Below are 24,198 nucleotides of genomic sequence, written 5' to 3' on the forward strand. Positions count from 1 at the left end.
GCCAGAGGGAGGGAGACGAGCGTGTGTGTGTGTGTGTGTGTGTGTGTGTGTGTAAACATGACATCATTACTCACAGTTTGGAGACTTGTCTTATCCATTGTTCTGACTGGGGGAAGAGAAGAGGACCGACGATGACATCACAAAGCTCAGTTCCGACCGGAGGAGGAGTTGTGGAGCTGCTATCGCCCCAGACGACATGGCCTCGCCCTCACTCTCGGTGTCATGGGACCCCTCCAGGCGGATGTAGGTGACCCTGGTGTGGCGCCTCACCGTGGCCCTCACCAGAACACGCACCAGGGACCGGGTTACTATGGTTCCGCTTTCACCCACAGCGGAGACAGCCATGGTACAGTCATCCCTAGTTGTTCCTGTAGCGATGGTCACTAGCTGATGGTCATCTGTAGTCGCCATAACAGTAGTCTCAGTTGCCATGGCATCCCCCGTTGCCATGGCACCGCCGTTGGTAACAGTTGCCATGGCGTCAGTGGTTTCAGCGGCACCGGTGTCGGCTCGAGTGTCTCCCTCTCTCGTCTCCCCCTGTCATACCTCGCTCTCCAGGCTGGAGAAATGGGCGGAGCCTCGTCGGGAGCATATGCTCTTGGCCTTGAGTGGCAGGTGGGGGGAATAGAAGCGTCCGGGCTGAGGTACTGACCGTAGTCTCTGGTACAGGAGCTTAGCACTGGCTGAGGCAGAGGACGAGGAGGGAGGAGGAGGGATGGGCACCGGCAGGGAGGAGGATGAGGAAGGGGCACTAGGTAGGGGTTGAGGGGGCGAGAGGGAGGGCTGAGGGGGGTGGTCCACTAACCCTCCTGGCTGCTGTGTGCTGAGGCTGGCCTGGCTGCCTGACTTGGCCTGGCCCTGGTCTGGTTTGGGAGGGGGTTTGGGCCGTGAGCCCCCGCTGAAGCTGTGGCAGTGGGGGAGCAGCTCCTCCTGGCTGCGGGACAGGGCCGTGCTTCCTCTCTTCCCATGGCCGTGTGACCGCCCTTGGGGGTGCGGGTGTACATGGGGGTGGGGGTACTGGCTACATGAACATGACACCCCAGACCCCTGGTTTCTGTCTCGTGCGCGTCCCTTGCCCTTCCCCCTTCCTCCCCTTTTCCACTTCTTCTCTCCCTTCATTGGGAGTTTGTCCACAGACCAGTACCGTCGGGGGGGTGGGAGGTTTGCTGGAGGGGGGGGCCACTGGGACCCCAGACCTCCACTCCCTCCCCCTGACGCCCACCCTACTCCTGGCCCTGAACCCCAAGAATCTCCCCCCGCCCCCCCCCAGCCCTCCACTCGCCCTAGTATAGAGTCGTCTCTGCTGTTGATGCTGCCCCCTTTCTCTCTGGCGGGGTATGTGCCGAAAAACCAGCTCCCTCCCCCTATCCCCCCTATCCCACTACTCCCTGGTCCTCCAGCCCCCCCACTCCCCTCCCTCCCCTCCCTCCCCTCCCAGTACCTCTCAAATCGCCCAAACTCCCCTGATGAGCCCTCATCAGAGTAACTCTCCTCTGCTCTCTCCCTGTCTCTTTCTGACTCTGACACAGCACCTCTCCCACCCGCCCTCCTCACCCTCTCCTCCACCCGTTCCCTCGCTCTGTCTCTCTGCCTCTCCTCCTCCACATCTTCCTCATCATCCTCCTCAGAGTCCCACTCATGGAAGGAGAGCCCCTCCTGGGTGTTAGCCCTGCCTTTCTCATAGTGCATCAACAGAGGCTTCTTCTCTCCTTCTCTCCCTCCCTCCCTTCTCTCCACCCCTCCACTCCTCCGCCTCTTGGAGAGTGGGATGAGGGGAGGGAGGGAGGAGGGGGGTGTTCCAGAGTTGGGGTCCCCCCCTTCCCCGTTTCCTCCGCTCACCCAGAACTTGACCGAGGCGGGGAGTTTGGGGTAGCGCTTACTGGGGGGTCGATGTCTGGAGTGGGAACGGGATGATTTGGGCCGCCTCTCCCTGCTCCTGCTGCTATCCTCCTCTCTATCACCCACCTCTTCCCCTTCTCCCTCCCTCCTTCCTCGCTCCCTCTCTCCTGCCCATGCTGAATCTCTCCCTTTCTCCCCAAACGTACTACGATACTGGGTTGGAAAGGAAGAGTAGTCTGGCATCCCTCCTTCTCTCCCTCCATCCCCCTCTCCCTCCCTATCTGCCTCCACATCCCCCTCTTCTTGCTCGGAACGCCCAGTCGATTTCTTCCTCTTCTTCGTCTTCAGCGCCTTCTTCTTCCGCTTCTTTTTCACCTTCCGTCTCTTCCTCTCTTTGTCTCTCTCTCGTTCCCTCTCCTCCCTCTTTTCCTCTTCTTCTTCTTTTCTTCTTCTCTTTATCTTTCCTCCTCTTCTTCTCTCGTTTCCTCTCGTCATTTCCTCCTCCTCCACTGCGATCCCTCTCTCTCTCACCCCAGCCCGCCCACCACTCCTGTAACTGGGCCAACTGGCTACCTCCTCTCTCCCTCTCTCTCTCCCTGTCTCTCTCCCCTCGGGCAGGGCGTGGTTTTCGGGGTGGTATAGGTGGTGGCTGGCGCCCGTGACTGAGGGAGCGAGAGGAGATAATTGAACGCTGTCTGTCCCTCCCCCTCCCCAGGAGAAGACTGGACTCCTCGGTCAGCTCCTCATCCTCATCATCCTCCTCTGCGTCCAAACCTTCCCGCGTGCTCTGAGAGGTCAAGGAGGAGGAGGAAGGAGAGGAGGAGCGAGAGGAGGAGGTAGAGGAAGAGGTGGACGATGTGTTAGAGGAAGAGGAGGAAGTTGAGCTGGTGTAGGGGAGTGAGGTGGAGGGGGAAGGGGGAGTGTAGGTGGGGGACATGGGCACGGTTACGGGAAGCGGGAGAGGAGGAGAGAGGGGGCGTCCCCTCCTCCCTCCACCATCCCTCACTCCATCCCTTCCTCCTCCCCTGCGCCCCAGTGGTAGGATGTTCTCATACAGAGGCCCGCCTGGCTCTTTGGGCTTCTTGGGCCGGCGCTTCCTCCAAAAGGATGAGGGGAGAGGAGGGGAGGGTTGTGGCAGCGGGGGGTTAGTGGGCAGAGGGACTGGGGTCACGCCCACGGCTTGGCTTTTAGGAGGCAGCCGAGGCGTCCCCAAAGGTTTGACCCCTCCCTTCCCCTGACACCCAGCACCACCACCTCCCACCACCCTCTTCCCCACCCCCTGGTCAGGACCTTTCTCTGAGTAGAAGGCCACCGTGGCGGGAGGGGGTTGCGGGTGGCTCCTGGGGGCTGTTTTGGGGGTCTGGGACCCTGCCGGCTGGTCCATACAGGGCCCCAGACCCTCAGGGTCGATGGGTCCATAGTAGCGTTTATATCCATCCAGCCCCCCACCACCACCACCACCAACCCCCACTCCTCCAGCTGTCGTGCCCCAGGTCGGAGCCACTTTCTGGGGGAAGGGTCCCATGTCTGCGATGGCCCCGCGGACGGCCATGGGGTTGGTGGCGGTCCCGGCCTTGGGCAGCCTCCAGCGGTCCACCACGGCCAGTCTGCGATCGGGCCGGGGGAGGAATGTGGAGCAGGGCAGTGGCGCCCCCAGCATGGGAGTGTTGGAGGGCCCCAGCGCCGTCCCAGAATGCACCACGGTGGGAGGGGATCCAGGTAGCTGTGTTTTGTAGACGGGCTGTGACTGTTGCTGCTGTTGCTGCTGCGCCATGGTCAGGGCCGGGTTGGTTGATGACGCACTGACCAAGTGTGGCGGGGGCGGGACTGTTGCCATGGTGCCATGATGGTGGGGGAGCATAGCCATGGAGGATTTGGCCCTGCCCGGCGTGGTTTCATCCTCAAAGCTACAACAACTGTACATGCCCTGGTAGAGAGGGAGAGATAGAGAACAATGGTAATGAACATTCAATCATGTATTAATAGAATCAAATCAAACATGCCCTATGTGACTGAGGGACGAGAGGTTGTCAGTCAAGCTGTATGCATAATATATGTTTGTTTCCATCAAGGTCATTGTCAAGGTTACCATACATCCTGAGTGTGAGAGGAATTGAATTCCAATTAATCCTGTGAATTGACTGAGTGGAAATGGAATTGACCTCAACATACAGGTCACACACACACACACATCACACACGCACGGACACATGCACATGCACACGCACACAGACAAACACACACAAACACACCGACACACACACATAAGATACCTCTATCTCTTGCCCCCCCCAAACACACACACCATTTCCCACCACACAAACTCACCCTACTGATGGCCAGTAGGAAGTCCAGTCTCCCGGAGCTGGTAGCCATGCAGTGTCTGAGCCTCCAGTAGACCAGGTGCTCCCAGGCAAATACCAGCAGACTGAGCCCCATAGCCACCAGCAGCATGTAGAAGACACCCGCCATGTTGTCTATGTCCAGCTTACTGCTCATCACCTCAATCTTATCATTGTGACAGATACCAGACAGCCACAGACGCTCCAGCATCTCAATCTCATCTGGGGAGGGGGGAGAGGGGAGTGAAACAGGGAGAAGGGGAATAGGGGTAGGGACAGAGAGAGATGGGGGATAGGGAGAGGGACAGAGAGAGATGTGGGATAGGAAGAGAGACAGAGAGAGATGGGGGATAGGGAGAGGGACAGAGAGATGGGGGATAGGGAGAGGGACAGAGATAGATGGGGATAGGGAGAGGGACAGAGAGATGGGGGATAGGGAGAGGGACAGAGAGAGATGGGGGACAGGGAGAGGGACAGAGAGAGATGGGGGATAGGGAGAGGGACAGAGAGAGATGGGGGATAGGGAGAGGGACAGAGAGAGATGGGGGATAGGGAGAGGGACAGAGAGATGGGGGGATAGGGAGAGGGACAGAGAGATGGGGGATAGGGAGAGGGACAGAGAGAGATGGGGGATAGGGAGAGGGACAGATAGATGGGGGATAGGAAGAGGGACAGAGAGAGATGGGGGATAGGGAGAGGGACAGAGAGATGGGGGATAGGGAGAGGGACAGAGAGAGATGGGGATAGGGAGAGGGACAGAGAGAGATGGGGGATAGGGAGAGGGACAGAGAGAGATGGGGGATAGGGAGAGGGACAGAGAGATGGGGGATAGGGAGAGGGACAGAGAGAGATGGGGGATAGGGAGAGGGACAGAGAGATGGGGGATAGGGAGAGGGACAGAGAGAGATGGGGGATAGGGAGAGGGACAGAGAGATGGGGGATAGGGAGAGGGACAGAGAGAGATGGGGGGATAGCGAGAGGGACAGAGAGATGGGGGATAGGGAGAGAGACAGAGAGAGATGTGGGATAGGGAGAGGGACAGAGAGAGATATGGAGTAGGGAGAGGGACAGAGAGATGGGGGGATAGCGAGAGGGACAGAGAAAGATGGGGGATTGGGAGAGGGCAAGAGAGAGATTGGGGATAGGGAGAGGGACAGAGAGAGATGGGGATATAGAGGTGAACAGAGAGATATGGGGGATAGGGAGACGGACAGAGAGAGATGGGGGATTGGGAGCGGGCAAGAGAGAGATTGGGGATAGGGAGAGGGACAGAGAGAGATGAAGAGAGGGTGCAAAAGGAGGTAAAGAGGAGGCAGGCAGAAAGGGATTCATACAAAGGAGAGAATTGGGGAGGGAAGGGGAAAGGAAGGTGAAGGAGGAAGAGTTAGGATTAGGGAGTAGGGGGAGGTTGGAGGAGGAGAAGAGAGGAGGACAGGAGTGGAGTGGAGGGTTAGGGAGTAGGGGGAGGTTGGTGGAGGAGGAGGAGTAGAGAGGAGAACATGAGTGGAGGATTAAGGAGTAAGGGGAGGTTGGAGGACGAGGATAGAGGAGAACATGAGAGGAGGGTTAGGGAGTAGGGGGAGGTTGGAGGAGGAGGAGTAGAGAGGAGAACATGAGTGGAGGGTTAGGGAGTAGGGAGAGGTTGGAGTAGAGAGGAGAACATGAGTGGAGGGTTAGGGAGTAGGGAGAGGTTGGAAGTGGAGGAGAGAGGAGGACAGGAGTGGAGGGTTAGGGAGTAGGGGGAGGTTGGAGGAGGAGGAGGAGGAGAAGAGAGGAGGACAGGAGAGGAGGGTTAGTGTTAGCTGTGTGTGTGTGTGTGTGTGTGTGTGTGTGTGTGTGTGTGTGTGTGTGTGTGTGTGTGTGTGTGTGTGTGTGTGTGTGTGTGTGTGTGTGTGTGTGTGTGTGTGTGTGTGTGTGTGTGTGTGTGTGTGTGTGTGTGTGTGTGTGTGTGTGTGTGTGTGTCTGTGTGTGTGTGTGTGTGTTTCATTAGCACTAAAGGGAGGTCCTCAGGCCCTCTGTTTGCTCCTCATTCCAGGTGACTCCTCAAGGTCAGTGGTCAACAATTGTAAAGGCCTGTTTTTGTCAAGCTTCAACAGTACGGCAAAATGAGAAGAGAAGGAGGAGGAGAGAGAGGTAAAGAAAGAAAGAGAGGGGGGTAGAAGAGGAGGGGCTGAACAATAACAAATAAAATAGAAGTAAAATAAGCCTGAAAACATTATAACCCTAGAACTGAGAGAAAATAAAGAGAGGAGAGAAAGAGACAGGAAGGAGGAAGAAAAGAGGGAGAGAGTGGATAAAAATAAGTAAAGAGAAAGAGAGGGATGAAAGAAGGAATGAGGGAGAGAAGCAGAGGTAGAGTTATATATAGTGGGAGAGAGGGAAAGAGAAGGAGAGAGGAAATCTTTCTCTGTCCACGACCACAGTGTGCCAGGGGAAAGAGAGGAGCGAGGGAACGAGGGAGAAAGAGACGGAGGACGAGAGGCAGAGATTGTGTCATTATGACAAACAGCAGGTACACTCTTCAGTTTGAAGAGGATGAGAGGAGAGAAAAAGGGGTAAATGTGACACATCAGAGAGAAGCGAAGGAGAAGAATAACAGACAGGGAGAAGGAGAGACAGAAGAAGAGAGCTTGGAGATTAGAATAATTTAAATGTGGTGGAAGGACGGCCAGAATCTATATCATGGTGGTAGGCTCAGGTGGGTGAGGGGATTCTCATCTGCTTACCTACAGGGGAGCCAACATATTTGTCTTTCTCATTAATGAAAACTGGCCTACCCACAAGCACAGGGGGCCCTACACCCTCTCTGATTGGTTGATAGGGAGACTGCTTGTGTAACCATAGTGATGGACAGACAGGTAACAGATGTATGATTCATTGAGGGATTAAAAAATAATTTAGCAGAGAGGAATGCAATAAAACTACTATCACAACAACCACTATTACTGCTCTACTATCATAACAACCACTACTACTGCTCTACTATCATAACAACCACTACTACTGCTCTACTATCATAACAACCACTACAACTACTGCTCTACTGTTATAATAACCACTACTACCACTCCACTGTCATAATAACCACTACTACTGCTCTACTATCACAACAATCACTACTACTGCTCTACAATCATAATAACCACTACTACTACTGCTCTACAATCATAACAACCACTACAACTACTGCTCTACTATCACAACAATCACTACTACTGCTCTATTATCATAACAAACATTACTACTACTGCTCTACTATCACAACAATCACTACTACTGCTGCTCTACTATCATAACAACCACTACTACAGCTCTACTATCATAACAACCACTACTGCTGCTGCTCTACTATCATAACAACCACTACTACTACTGCTCTACTATCATAACAACCACTACTACTACTGCTCTACTATCATAACAACCACTACTACTGCTCTACAATCATAATAACCACTACTACTACTGCTCTACAATCATAACAACCACTACAACTACTGCTCTACTATCATAACAATCACTACTACTGCTCTATAATCATAACAACCATTACTACTACTGCTCTACTATCACACCAATCACTACTACTGCTGCTCTACTATCATAACAACCACTACTACAGCTCTACTATCATAACAACCACTACTACTGCTGCTCTACTATCATAACAACCACTACTACTACTGCTCTACTATCATAACAACCACTACTACTACTGCTCTACTATCATAACAACCACTACTACTGCTCTACTATCATAACAACCACTACTACTGCTGCTCTACTATCATAACAACCACTACTGCTGCTCTACTATCATAACAACCACTACAACTGCTCTACTATCATAGCAACCACTACTACTGCTCTACTATCATAACAATCACTACAACTGCTCTACTATCATAACCACCACTATTACTGCTCTACTATCATAACAACCACTACCACTGCTGCTCTACTATCCTAACAACCACTACTACTACTGCTCTACTATCATAACAACCACTACTACTGCTCTACTATCATAACAACCACTACTACTGCTGCTCTACTATCATAACAACCACTACTGCTGCTCTACTATCATAATAACCACTACAACTGCTCTACTATCATAACAACCACTACAACTACTCTACTATCATAACAACCAATACTACTGCTGCTCTACTATCATAACAACCACTACTACTGCTGCTCTACTATCATAACAACCACTACAACTGCTCTACTATCATAACCACCACTATTACTGCTCTACTATCATAACAACCACTACTACTGCTCTACTATCATAGCAACCACTACTACTGCTCTACTATCATAACAATCACTACAACTGCTCTACTATCATAACCACCACTATTACTGCTCTACTATCATAACAACCACTACTACTGCTCTACTATCATAACAACCACTACTACTGCTCTACTATCATAACAATCACTACAACTGCTCTACTATCATAACCACCACTATTACTGCTCTGCTATCATAACAACTGTGGTGACTAATTTCTGCATTACCAAATGAGGAGAGTTACAAACTTCACACACCAGTCAGAGTTATACTTAAACTACATCTTTAATAATAAGAGCTTTGCAATAGCACTTGACTTTCAATGATGCGCCATTGAAAAAAAGTGACAACACAAAAGTACAAAGATCTTTTATAGCTAAGATACACCCCTCTCAACGTACATGACGAACAACAGATACATAGAATGGTCACAAGGTTAAGATTTGTATGAAAGATATCTATAAAACATAGCAGACAGCAACTGCTGTGTCAACAGTTTTCATTGTATAGACCAGTGTCTGGTCCTCATACTCCAAACTGGAACCGTCTCTCCCTGGTACGGTATAGAACAGAACCATTAGCTCATGTCATCTGGAATGCTCTTTAGGCTTTATTACCCAAAGACATCGTAAATCTCCTCTGTCAGTGTTATCTCATAGAGGCCCATCCTCAGTAAAACACACACACAATAGTTAACAGAATACTCTATTCTGTCGAATAAAACAGCCATTATAATACAATACAAGCATTATAACATAATCTTGCAATTTTCCACGACACAACCACTACAACTACTGCTTTACTATCACAACAACCACTACTACTGCTCTACTATCATAACAACCACTACTACTACTGCTCTACTATCATAACAACCACTACTACTGCTCTACTATCATAACCACCACTACTAACAGGATCTGAGGACCCAAGCCACATCTTTTTAGTTTCCTGAGGGGGAATAGGCTTTGTCGTGCCCTCTTCACGACTGTCTTGGTGTGTTTGGACCATTCTAGTTTCTTGGTGATGTGGACACCAAGGAACTTGAAGCTCTCAACCTGCACCACTACAGCCCTGTTGATGAGAATGGGGGCGTACTCCATCCTCCTTTTCCTGTAGTCCACAATCATCTCCTTAGTCTTGGTTACGTTGAGGGATAGATAGGTTGTTATTCTGGCACCACCCGGCCAGGTCTCTGACCTCCTCCCTATAGGCTGTCTCGTCGTTGTCGGTGATTAGGCCTACCACTGTTGTGTCGTCTGCAAACTTAATGATGGTGTTGGAGTCGTGCCTGGCCATGCTGTCCTGGGTGAACAGGGAGTACAGGAGGGGACTAAGCACACACGGGTTCCAGTGTTGAGTATCAGCGTGGCGGATGTGTTGTTACCTACCCTTACCACCTGGGGGCGGCCTTCAGGAAGTCCAGGATCCAGTTGCAGAGGGAGGTGTTTAGTCCCAGGATCCTTAGCTTAGTGATGAGCTTCGAGGGTACTATGGTGTTGAACGCTGAGCTGTAGTCAATGAATAGCATTCTCACATAAGTGTTCCTTTTGTCCAGGTGGGAAAGGGCAGTGTGGAGTGCAATAGAGATTGCATCATCTGTGGATCTGTTTGGGCGGTATGCAAATTGGAGTGGGTCTAGGGTTTCTGGGATAATGGTGTTGATGTGAGCCATTACCAGCCTTTCAAAGCACTTCATGGCTACGGACTTGAGGGCTACGGGTCTGTAGTCATTAAGGCAGGTTGCCTTTCTGTTCTTGGGCACAGGGACTATGGTGGTCTGCTTGTCCCAGACTCAATCAGGGACATGTTGAAAATGTTAGTGAAGACACCTGCCAGTTGGTCAGCACATTCCCGGAGCACACGTCCTGGTAATCCGTCTGGCCCCGCAGCCTTGTGTATGTTGACCTGTTTAAAGGTTTAACTCACATCGGCTACGGAGAGCGTGATCACACAGTCGTCCGGAACAGCTGATGCTCTCATGCATGCCTCAGTGTTGCTTGCCTCGAAGCGAGCATAGAAGGGATTTAGCTTGTCTGGTACGCTCGTGTCACTGGCCAGCTCGCGGCTGTGCTTCCCTTTGTAGTCTGTAATAGTTTGCAAGGCCTGCCACATAAGATGAGCCTCGGAGCCGGTGTAGTATGATTCAATCTTAGCCCTGTATTGACGCTTTGCCTGTTTGATGGTTCGTCGCAGGGCATAGCGGGATTTCTTGTAAGCGTCCGGGTTAGAGTCCCGCTCCTTGAAAGCGGCAGCTCTGCCCTTTTGCTCAGTGCGAATGTTGCCTGTAATCTATGGCTTCTGGTTGGTGTATGTCCGTACAGTGACTGTGGGGACGACGTCCTCGATGCACTTATTGCTAAAGCCAGTGACTGATGTGGTGTACTCCTCAATGCCATCAGAAGAATACCAGAACATGTTCCAGTCTGTGATAGCAAAACAGTCCTGTAGTTTAGCATCTGCTTCATCTTACCACAGACTACTTTCTTATACTACTGCTATACTATCATAACAACCACTAAAACTAATGCTCTACTATCATAACAACCACAACAACTTCTGCTCTACTATGATAACAACAACTACTACTCCTCTACTATCATAACAAACACTACTACCACTGCTCTACTATCATAACAACCACTACTACTGCTCTACTATCATAACAACCACCACTGCTAATGCTCTACTATCATAACAACCAATACTACTTCTCTACTATCATAACAACCACTACTACTGCTCTACTATCATAACAACCACTACTACTGCTCTATTATCAGAACAACCTCTACTTCTGCTCTACTATCACAACAACCACCACTTCTACTGCTCTACTATCATACCAACCACCACTACTGCTCTACTATCATAACCACTCCTACTAGTGCTCAACTATCATAACAATCACAACAACTGCTCTACTATCATAACCACTCCTACTAGTACTCTACTATCATAACCACTCCTACTAGTGCTCTACTATCATAACAATCACAACAACTGCTCTACTATCATAACCACTCCTACTAGTACTCTACTATCATAACCACTCCTACTAGTGCTCTACTATCATAACAATCACAACAACTGCTCTACTATCATAACCACTCCTACTAGTGCTTTACTATCATAACAATCACAACAACTGCTCTACTATCATAACCACTCCTACTAGTACTCTACTATCATAACAATCACAACAACTGCTCTACCATTATAACCACGACTACTACTACTGCTCTACTATCAAACCAACCAGAACAACTACTGCTCTACTATCTTAATAACAAACTCTACTTCTACTGTTCTACTATCATATCAATCAGTACTACTGCTCAACTATCATAAAAATCAGTACTACTGCTCTACTGTCATAACCACCACTGCTACTACTGCTCTACTGTCATAAATACCAGCAATACAACTGCTCTACTATCATAAAAACCAGCACTACGACTGCTCTACTGTCATAACCCCCACTGCTACTACTGCTCTACTGTCATAACAACCAGCACTACTACTATTCTACTATCATAACAACCAGCACTACTACTGCTCTACTATCATAACAACCAGCACCACCACTGCTCTACTATCATAACAACCAGCACTACTACTGCTCTACTATCATAACAACCATCACTACTACTGCTCTACTATCATAACAACCAGCACTACTACTGCTCTACTATCATAACAACCGCTACCACCACTGCTCTACTATCATAACAACCACTACTACTGCTCTATAATCATAACAACCACTACTACTACTGCTCTACTATCACAACCACCACCGCTACTACTGCTCTACTGTCATAACACCCACTGCTACTACTGCTCTACTGTCATAACAACCAGCACTACTACTGTTCTGCTATCTTAACAACCAGCACCACCACTGCTCTACTATCATAACAACCAGCACTACTACTGCTCTACAATCATATTAACCACTACCATTGCTCTTCGATAACAACCGCCACAACTACTACTGCTGTACCATCATAACAACAACTACTACTGCTCTTCTATCACAACCACCAGCACTACTACTGCTCTACTGTCATAACAACCACTACGTATACTGCTCTACTGTCATAACAACCAGCACTACTACTGCTCTGCTATTATAACAACCAGCACTACTACTTCTCTACTATCATAACAACCAGTACCACTACTGCTTTACTATCATAACAATCAGTACTACTGCCCTACTATCATAACAACCACTACTACTGCTCTACTATCATCACAACAACTACCACTGCTCTACTATCATAACAACACCTACTACTACTACTGCTCTACTGTCATAACCACCACTGCTACTACAGCTCTACTATCATAACAACCACCGCTACTACTGCTCTAATATCATAACCATCACCGCTACCACTGCTCTACTGTCATAACGACCACTGCTACTACTGCTATACTGTCAAAACAACCAGCACTACTACTGCTCTACTATCATAACAACCAGCAATACCACTGCTCTACTATTGTAACAACCAGCACTGCCACTGCTTTACCATCATAACAACCACTACTATTGCTCTTCAATCACAACCACCACCACTAGTACTGCTCTACTGTCATAACAACCACTACTTCTACTGCTCTACTATCATAACAACCACTACTACTGCTCTACTATCATAACAACCAGCACTGCTACTGCTCTACTATCATAACAACCACCACTGCTAATGCTCTACTATCATAACAACCACTAATAATGCTCTACTATCATAACAACCACTACTACTGCTCTACTACCATAACAACCACTACTACTGCTCTACTACCATAACAACCACTACTACTACTGCTCTACCATAATAACAACCACTACAACTGCTCTACTATCATAACAACCACTACTACTGCTCTATTATCAGAACAACCTCTACTTCTGCTCTACTATCACAACCACCACCACTTCTACTGCTCTACTGTCATACCAACCACCACTACTGCTCTACTATCATAACCACTCCTACTAGTGCTCTACTATCATAACAATCACAACTACAGCTCTACCATTATAACCACAACTACTACTACTGCTCTACTATCAAACCAACCAGAACAACTACTGCTCTGCTATCTTAATAACAACCACTACTTCTACTGCTCTACTATCATATCAATCAGTACTACTGCTCAACTATCATAACAATCTGTACTACTGCTCTACTGTCATTTCAACCACTAATACTACTACTCTACCATCATAACCACCACTGCTACTACTGCTCTACTGTCATACATACCAGCACTACAACTGCCCTACTATCATAAAAACCAGCACTACGACTGCTCTACTATCATAACAACCAGCACTACTACTAACTTACTATCATAACAACCACTACTACTACTGCTCTACAATCATAACAACCACTACTACTGCTCTTCTATCATAACAATCAGTACTACTGCTCTACTATCATAACAACCGCTACTACTACTGCTCTACTATCCAAACAACCAGCTCTACTACTGCTCTACTATCATAACAACTGCTACCACCACTGCTCTACTATCATAACAACCACTACTACTACAGCTCTACTATCATAACCACCACCGCTACTACTGCTCTACTGTCATAACCCCCACTGCTACTACTGCTCTACTGTCATAACAACCAGCACTACTACTGTTCTACTAACATAACAACCAGCACTACTACTGCTCTACTATCATAACAACCACTACTACTGCTCTACTATCATAACAACCAGCACTGCTACTGCTCTACTATCATAACAACCACCACTGCTAATGCTCTACTATCATAACAACCACTAATAATGCTCTACTATCATAACAACCACTACTACTGCTCTACTACCATAACAACCACTACTACTGCTCTACTACCATTACAACCACTACTACTACTGCTCTACCATAATAACAACCACTACAACTGCTCTACTATCATAACAACCACTACTACTACTGCTCTACTATCCAAACAACCAGCTCTACTACTGCTCTACTATCATAACAACTGCTACCACCACTGCTCTACTATCATAACAACCACTACTACTACAGCTCTACTATCATAACCACCACCGCTACTACTGCTCTACTGTCATAACCCCCACTGCTACTACTGCTCTACTGTCATAACAACCAGCACTACTACTGTTCTACTATCATAACAACCAGCACTACTACTGCTCTACTATCATAACAACCAGCACTACTACTGCTCTACAATCATAACAAGCACTACCATTGCTCTTCTATAACAACCACCACCACTACTACTGCTGTACCATCATAACAATCAGTACTACTGCCCTACTATCATAACAACCACTACTACTACTGCTCTACTATCATAACCACCACTGCAAATACTGCTATACTGTCAAAACAACCAGCACTACTACTGCTCTACTGTCATAACAACCACTACTTCTACTGCTCTACTATCATAACCACCACTGCTAATACTGCTCTACTATCATAACCACCACTGCAAATACTGCTATACTGTCATAACAACCAGCACTACTACTGCTCTGCTATCATAACAACCAGTACCACTACTGCTTTACTATCATAACAATCAGTAGTACTGCCCTACTATCATAACAACCACTCCTACTGCTCTACTATCATAACAACAACTACCACTGCTCTACTATCATAACAACACCTACTACTACTACTGCTCTACTGTCATAACCACCACTGCTACTACAGCTCTACTATCATAACAACCACCGCTACTACTGCTCTACTATCATAACCACCACCGCTAGTACTGCTCTACTGTCATAACAACCACTACTTCTACTGCTCTACTATCATAACCACCACTGCTACTAGTGCTCTACTGTCATAACAACCAGCACTACTACTGCTCTACTATCATAACAACCACTACTACTGCTCTACTATCATAACAACCAGCACTACTACTACTCTACTATCATAACAACCACTACCATTGCTCTTCTATCACAACCACCACCACTACTACTGCTCTACTATGGTAACACTCAGAACTACTGCCCTACTATCATAACGACCACTACTACTACTGCTCTACTATCATAACCACCACTGCTACTACTGCTATACTGTCAAAACAACCAGCACTACTACTGCTCTACTATCATAACAACCAGCAATACTACTGCTCTACAATCGTAACAACAGGCACTACCACTGCTTTACTATCATAACAACCACTACAATGGCTCTTCTATCACAACCACCAGCAATACTACTGCTCTACTGTCATAACAACCACTACTTCTACTGCTCTACTGTCATAACCACCACTGCTAATACTGCTCTACTGTCAAACAACCAGCACTACTACTGCTCTACTATCATAACAACCAGCAATACTACTGCTCTACTATCGTAACAACCAGCACTACCTCTGCTTTACTATCATAACAACCACTACTATTGCTCTTCTATCACAACAACCTGCACAACTACTGCTCTACTGTCATAACAACCACTATTTCTACTGCTCTACTATCATAACCACCACTGCTGCTAGTGCTCTACTGTCATAACAACCACTACTACTACTGCTTTACTATCATAACCACCACTGCAACTACTGCTATACTGTCAAAACAACCAGCACTACTAATGCTCTACTATCATAACAACCACTATAATTGCTCTTCTATGACAACCGCCAGCACTACTACAACTCTACGGTCATAACAACCACTACTTCAACTGCTCTACTATGAAAACAACCAGCACTACTACTGCTTTACTATCATACCAACCACTACTACTGCTCTTCTATCACAACCACCACCACTACCACTGCTCTAATATCATAACAATCAGTACTACTGCCCACCTATCATAACAACCACTACTACTACTGCTCTACTATCATAACCACCACTGCTACTACTGCTCTACTTTCATAACAACAACTAACACTGCTCTACTATCATAACAACACCTACTACTACTGCTGCTCTACTGTCATAACAACCAGCACTACTACAGCTCCACTATCATAACAACCACTACTACTACTGCTCTACTCTCATAACCACCATCGCTACCACTACTCTAATGTCATAACCACCACTGCTACTACTGCTATACTGTCAAAACAACCAGCACTACTACTGCTCTACTATCATAACAACCAGCAATACCACTGCTCTACTATTGTAACAACCAGCACTGCCACTGCTTTACTATCATATCAACCACTACTATTGCTCTTCTATCACAACCACCAGCACTACTACTGCTCTACTGTCATAACAACCACTACTTCTACTGCTCTACTATCATAACCACCACTGCTACTAGTGCTCTACTGTCATAACAACCAGCACTACACCTGCTCTACTATCATAACAACCACTACTACTACTGCTCCACTATAATAACAACCACTACTACTGCACTACTATCATAACAACCACTACTTCTACTGCTCTACTATCATAACAACCAGCACTACTACTGCTCTATCATCATAACAACCACTTTTCTACTGCTCGACTATCATAACCCCCACTGCTACTAGTGGTCTACTGTCATAACAACAAGCACAACTACTGCTCTAATATCATAACAACCACTACTTCTACTGCTCTTCTATCATAACCACCATTACAACTTCTGCTCTACTATCATAACAACCACTACTACTACTGCTCTACCATCATAATCACCACAGCTACTACCACTCTACTGTCATAACAACCAGCACTACTACTGCTCTACTATCATAACAACCACTACTACTGCTCTACTATCGTAGCAACCACTACTACTGCTCTACTATCATAACAACAACAACTACTACTGCTCTACTATCATAACACCACTACTACAACTGCTCTACTATCAAAACAACCACTACATCTACTGCTCTACTATCATATCCTCCACTGCTACTACTGCTCTACCATCATAATCACCACAGCTACTACCACTCTACTGTCTTAACAACCAGCACTACTACTGCTCTACTATCATAACAACCAGCACTACTACCGCTCTACTATCATAACAACCACTACTACTGCTCTACTATCATAACAACAACAACTACTACTGCTCTACCATCATAACAACCGCTACTACAACTGCTCTACTGACATAACAACCAGCACTACTACTGCTCTACTATCATAACAACCACTACTTATACTGCTCTACTATCATAACCAACACTGCTGCTAGTGCTCTACTGTCTTAACAACCAGCACTACTACTGCTCTACTATACTAGCAACCACTACTACTCCTGCTTCACTATCATAACAACCACTACTACTGCTCTACTATCACAACAACTACTACTGCTGCTCTACTATCATAGCAACCAGCACTACTACTGCGCTACCATCATAACAACCACTTTTCTACTGCTCTACTATCATAACCCCCACTGCTACTAGTGGTCTACTGTCATAACAACAAGCACAACTACTGCTCTAATATCATAACAACCACTACTTATACTGCTCTACTATCATAACAACCACTACTACTACTACTCTACCATAATAACAACCACTACCACTACTGCTCTACCATAATAACAACCACTACTACTACTACTCTACTATCATGACAACCACTATTACTGCTGTACTATCATAACAACAACTACTACTGCTCTTTGATCATAACCACCACCACAACTACTGCTGTACTATCATAACAAATACTACTATTGCTCTTCTATCACAACCACCACCACTACTACTGCTCTACTCTCATAACAACCACTACTACTGCTCTACCATAAAAACAACCACGACTACTACTGCTTTACTATCATAAAAAACAATACTACTGCTCTTCTATAATAACCACCATTACAACTACAGCTCTACTATCATAACAACCACTACTACTACTGCTCTACCATCATAATCACCACAGCTACTACCACTCTACTGTCATAACAACCAGCACTACTTCTGCTCTACTATCATAACAACCAGCACTACTACTGCTCTACTATCATAACAACCACTACTACTGCTCTACTATCATAACAACAAGAACTACTACTGCTCTACCATCATAACAACCGCTACTACAACTGCTCTACTATCAAAACAACCACTACTTATACTGCTCTACTATCATAACCAACACTGCTGCTAGTGCTCTACTGTCTTAACAACCAGCACTACTACTGCTCTACTATACAAGCAACCACTACTACTACTGCTTCACTATCATAACAACCACTACTACAACTACTCTACTGTCATAACAACCACTACTACTGCTCTACTATCACAACAACTACTACTGCTGCTCTACTATCATAAAAATAACTACTACTGCTCTACTATCACAACAACTACTACTACTGCTGCTCTACTATTATAACAACCACTACTGCTGCTCAACTATCATAACAACCACGACTACTGATCTACTATCATAACAACCACTTCTACTGCTCTACCATAATAACAACCACGACTACTGCTCTACTATCATAACAACCACTACTACTGCTCTACTAAAATAACAACCACTACAACTACTACTTTACTGTCAGAACAACCACTACTCCTGCTCTACTATCATAACCACCACTACTACTACTGGTCTACTATCATAACAACCACTACTGCTCTACCATTATAACAACCACGACTACTGCTCTACTATCATAACCGCTACTGCTCTACCATAATAACAACCACGACTACTGCTCTACTATCATAACAACCACTACAACTACTACTTTACTGTCAGAACAACCACTACTACTGCTCTACTATCATAACAACCGCTACCACCACTGCTCTACTATCATAACAACAACTACTACTGCTCTACTATCACAACAACCAGGACTGCTACTGCTTTACAGTCATAACAACCACTACTACTGCTCTTCTATCACAACCACCATCACTGCTACTGCTCTACTATCATAACAATCAGTACTACTGCTCTACTACCATAGCCACCACTACTACTGCTCTACTATTGTAGCAACCACCAGTACTACAACTGCTCTACTATCAAAACCACCACCACTGCTACTACTGCTCTACTATAATAACAACCACAACCACTACTTATACTGCTCTACTATCATAACTGTCACGTCCTGACCAGTATAAGGGTTATTTGTTATTGTAGTTTGGTCAGGACGTGGCAGAGGGTATTTTGTTTATGCGGTTCGGGGTGGTGATTTTTGTAGTAGGGTGTTTGATTTATTATTTCCGGGTTTTGGTCTATGTTCTATGTTTTGTATTTCTATGTGGTCTCTAGTCTTTTGTATTTCTATGTCTAGTTTATTGGGGTTGGACTCTCAATTGGAGGCAGGTGCTTTCTCGTTGCCTCTGATTGAGAGTCCTATATATGGGTAATTGTTTGGTTTGGTGTTGTGGGAGATTGTTTCTTGTTTTGCCTGTGTGAGCATGACAAGACTGTTTTGTTGTTCGTGTGTTCTTTGTTTGTTATTTTGGTGTTCTCTTTATTTAAAATATAATTCAAGATGAGCATCCACATTCCTGCTGCGTTTTGGTCCTCCATTCCCGACGACAACCGTTACAATAACAACCAGTGCTACTACTTCTCTACTATATTAACAACCACAACTACTGCTCTTCTATCACAACCCCCACTACTACTACTGCTTCACTATCATAACAACCACTACTACTACTCTACTATCATAGCCAACAACACAACTACTGCTCCACTATCATAACAACCACTACTACTGCTCTACTATCATAGCAACTATCACTACTACTACTGCTCTACTATGAAAACAACCGCTACCACCACTGCTCTACTATCACAACAACTTCTACTACTACTGCTCTTCTATCATAACAACCACTACTATTACCACTCTACTATCATAACAACCACTGCTACTACTGCCCTACTGACATAACAACCAGCACTACAACTGCTTTACTATCATAACAACCACTACTACTACTGCTCTACTATTATAACAATCAGTACTACTGCTCTACTATCATAACAATCAGTACTACTGCTCTACTGTCATAACAACCACTACTACTACTGCTCTACTGTCATAACAACCAGCACTACAACTGCTCTACTATCATAACAATCAGTACAACCGCTCTACTAGCAAAACAACCACTACTACTACTGCTCTACTATCCTAGCCACCATTACTACTGCTCTACTATGATAGCGACCAGCACTACTACTGCTCTACTATCATAACAACCACTACTACTACTGCTCTACTATCATAACAACCACTACTTCTACTGCTCTACTATCATAAAAACCACTACTATTACCGCTCTACTATCATAACCACCACTGCTACAACTGCTCTACTATCATACCAACCAGCACTAACTACTGCTTTACTATCATAACAACCACTACTACTGCTCATCTATCACAACAACCACTACAACTACTGCTCTACTATCATAACAACCAGCACTACTACTGCTCTACTATCATAACAACCACTACAACTACTGCTCTACTATCATAACAACCAGCACTACTACTGCTCTACTATCAGAACAACCACTACTTCTACTGCTCTACTATCATAACAACAACAACTACTACTGCTCTACTATCATAACAACCACTACCACTACAGCTCTACCATCATAACAACCACTACCATTACTGCTCTACTATCATAACAACCAGCACTACTACTGCTTTACTATCATAACAACCACTACTACTGTTCTACTATCATAACAACCACTACTACTGCTCTACTATCATAACAACCACTACTACTACTGCTCTACCATCATAACAACCACTACTTCTACTGCTCTCCTATCATGACAACCAGTACTACTATTGCTCTACTACCATAACAACCACTATTACTACTCTACTATGATAACAACCACTACTACTGCTCTACTATCATAGCAACTATCACTACTACTGCTCTACTATCATAACCACCACTACTACTGCTCTACTATCATAGCAACCAGCACTACTACTGCTCTACCGTCATAACAACCACTACTACTACTGCTGTACTACCATAAAAATCACTACTACTGCTCTACTATCATAACAACCACTACTACTGCCGCTCTACTATCATAACAACCACTACTACTGCTCCAGTATCATAACAACCATCACTACTACTGCTCTACTATCATAACAACCGTTACCACTACTGCTCTACTATCATAACAACCATCACTACTACTGCTCTACTATCATAACAACCATTACCACTACTGCTCTACTATTATATCAACCACTACTACAGCTCTACTATCATAACAACCACTACTACTACTGCTCTACTATCATAACCACCACTACTACTGCTCTACTGTCATAACAACCACTACTACTGCTCTACTGTCATAACAACCACTACTACTCTCCTATCATGACAACCAGCACTATTACTGCTCTGCTATCGTAACAACCACTACTACAACTGCTCTACTATCATAACCACCACTACTACTGCTCTAATTTCATAGCAACCTGCACTACTACTGTTCTACTATCATAACCACCACTGCTACTACTTCTCTATTGTCATAACAACCAGCACTACTACTGCCCTACTATCATAACAACCACAGCTACTCCTCTTCTATCACAACCACCACTACTACTACTGCTATACTATCACAAACACCACTGCTACTGCTGCTATACTATCACAAACACCACCACTACCACTGCTCTACTATCACAAACACCACTACTACTACTGCTCTACTATCACAAACACCACTTCTACTACTGCTCTACTATCATAACCATCACTGCTACTGCTACTCTACTATCATAACAACTACTACTACTGCTCTACTATTATAGCAACTACTACTACTGCTCTACTATCATAACAACCACTACTGCTGCTCTACTATCATAACAACAACTACTACTGCTGCTCTACTATCATAACAACTACTACTACTGCTCTACTATCATAGCAACTACTACTGCTGCTCTACTATCATAGCAACCACTACTACTGCTCTATTATCATAACATGCATTACTTCTACTGCTCTCCTATCATAACCACTACTACTAATGCTCTACTATCATAATAACAACCCCTACTACTGCTCTACTATCACAACAATGACTACTACAACTGCTCTACTGTCATAACAACCACCAGTTCTGCTACAGCAGCTACTATTACTACTACTACTACTACTACTACTAATACTAATACTGCTAATTCTTCTTGTAGTAACTTGACAAGGAATGCCCACACGCAATTCAATCTTACTTTCCTTTACTTTCAACCTAATAAATAAAAGGTATACAACCATGTATAAATGGTACAAATACAGCAAAGTGATACAGCCCACTCAACCTGTGGTAGAGTCGCATTGAACAGGTACAACTCTGGGTGATCATCAAAGGGGAAAAGTCACGGTCAAGGCCAATGCCAATAACAACCATGAACCATGAATACCATGAATAGTAATCATACTATACTGCAGGTAAGTACAATATTCAATGTAAGTATTTATATAGTGTCCACACTATAACACTACTAATACTACTACTACCACTGTCCAGGGTTATAGTGCCAAGTCTATTTTAATTGCATCACTTCAGGATATGAATTTAAATTCACGCCATGGAGTTGAAAAGTCCTCATAGTATTTATTGTCTGACTGAATTGAAATGGAGCTGACCCAAACCCTGCTACTCTACTGACCTCTCTACTACCTCCTATGTTGTCGTTGCTTAAATCATGCCGGCCCAGTCAGCCGTGTGATTTGACTAATGGGACTTCTGTTGAACATCATTAGCTGTTTAGCCAGACTCCACAGCTACAGCAACAGATGGACCAGGGCATATTGGAACGCAACAACAGACTGAGGTACCTGTATAAAGCTGCCTTCTCAAAGAGAAGACGACAATCTTTAGAAGAATCGCCACTCCAATGCACTTTCTGTGCCTTTTTTCCACTTGACTTTGAGTGTCTCTTCAGTCTTGACCTTCACCAATGACAAATTGATATGGATAACTGCCATATTGAAACACAATGACACAGAATAGGACAAGCATACACACACACACACACACACACACACACACACACACACACACACACACACACACACACACACACACACACACACACACACACACACACACACACACACACACACACACACACACACACACACACACACACACACACACACACACACACACACACACGTTCCTCCAAACAAAAACCTTTTACTAAGCTCTGTCTCATCCCTGGGGCTATCTCTCCACTTGACTGTGCTCTCTCTCTCTCTCTCTCTCTCTCTCTCTCTCTCTCGCTCTCTCTCTCTCTCTCTCTCTCTCTCTCTCTCTCTCTCTCTGTCTCTCTCTCTCTCTCTCTCTCTCTCTCCTTCAGACCATAGCCCTTCAGACCATAGCTGTAGACGGTTTTTGTTTTGATGGCAGCCTTCTCTCTTTGCACCTCCAGCCAGCTCCAGCCAGCTCCAACCAGCTCCCGCCTGCCAAATCTGGCAGGTGTGTCAAATCCACACAGCACCTCTGACCTACTTGGCAGGTGAGGTCAGGTAGAGCTGGCGCTGCCACCACACAGCTGGCATGTTCGGTTTTAGGGAAAACATGGGCAGTAGGGGGTAGGGGCAATTCTGTCAAACTACCACCCATGACATCCTGCCAGACATGTTCACAGACGTGTGGGTACATGGT

The 24,198-nt window shown here is 45.7% G+C and overlaps 1 protein-coding gene across 1 annotated transcript in view; it reads right to left on the reverse strand.

The window, feature by feature from the left end:
* Window positions 1-540: 540 nt before the first annotated feature.
* LOC106605741 (glutamate receptor ionotropic, NMDA 2D) overlaps window positions 541-24,198 on the reverse strand; it is a 71,350-nt gene continuing 47,692 nt past the window's right edge. The window contains 3 exon segments of the mRNA XM_045717749.1: window positions 541-2,269; window positions 2,271-3,766; window positions 4,168-4,403. Of these exon segments, the coding sequence (XP_045573705.1) occupies window positions 541-2,269; window positions 2,271-3,766; window positions 4,168-4,403 (3,461 nt within the window).

This window comes from Salmo salar, chromosome ssa05 (genome assembly GCF_905237065.1).
Source record: "Salmo salar chromosome ssa05, Ssal_v3.1, whole genome shotgun sequence".
NCBI classification, from domain to species: domain Eukaryota; kingdom Metazoa; phylum Chordata; class Actinopteri; order Salmoniformes; family Salmonidae; genus Salmo; species Salmo salar.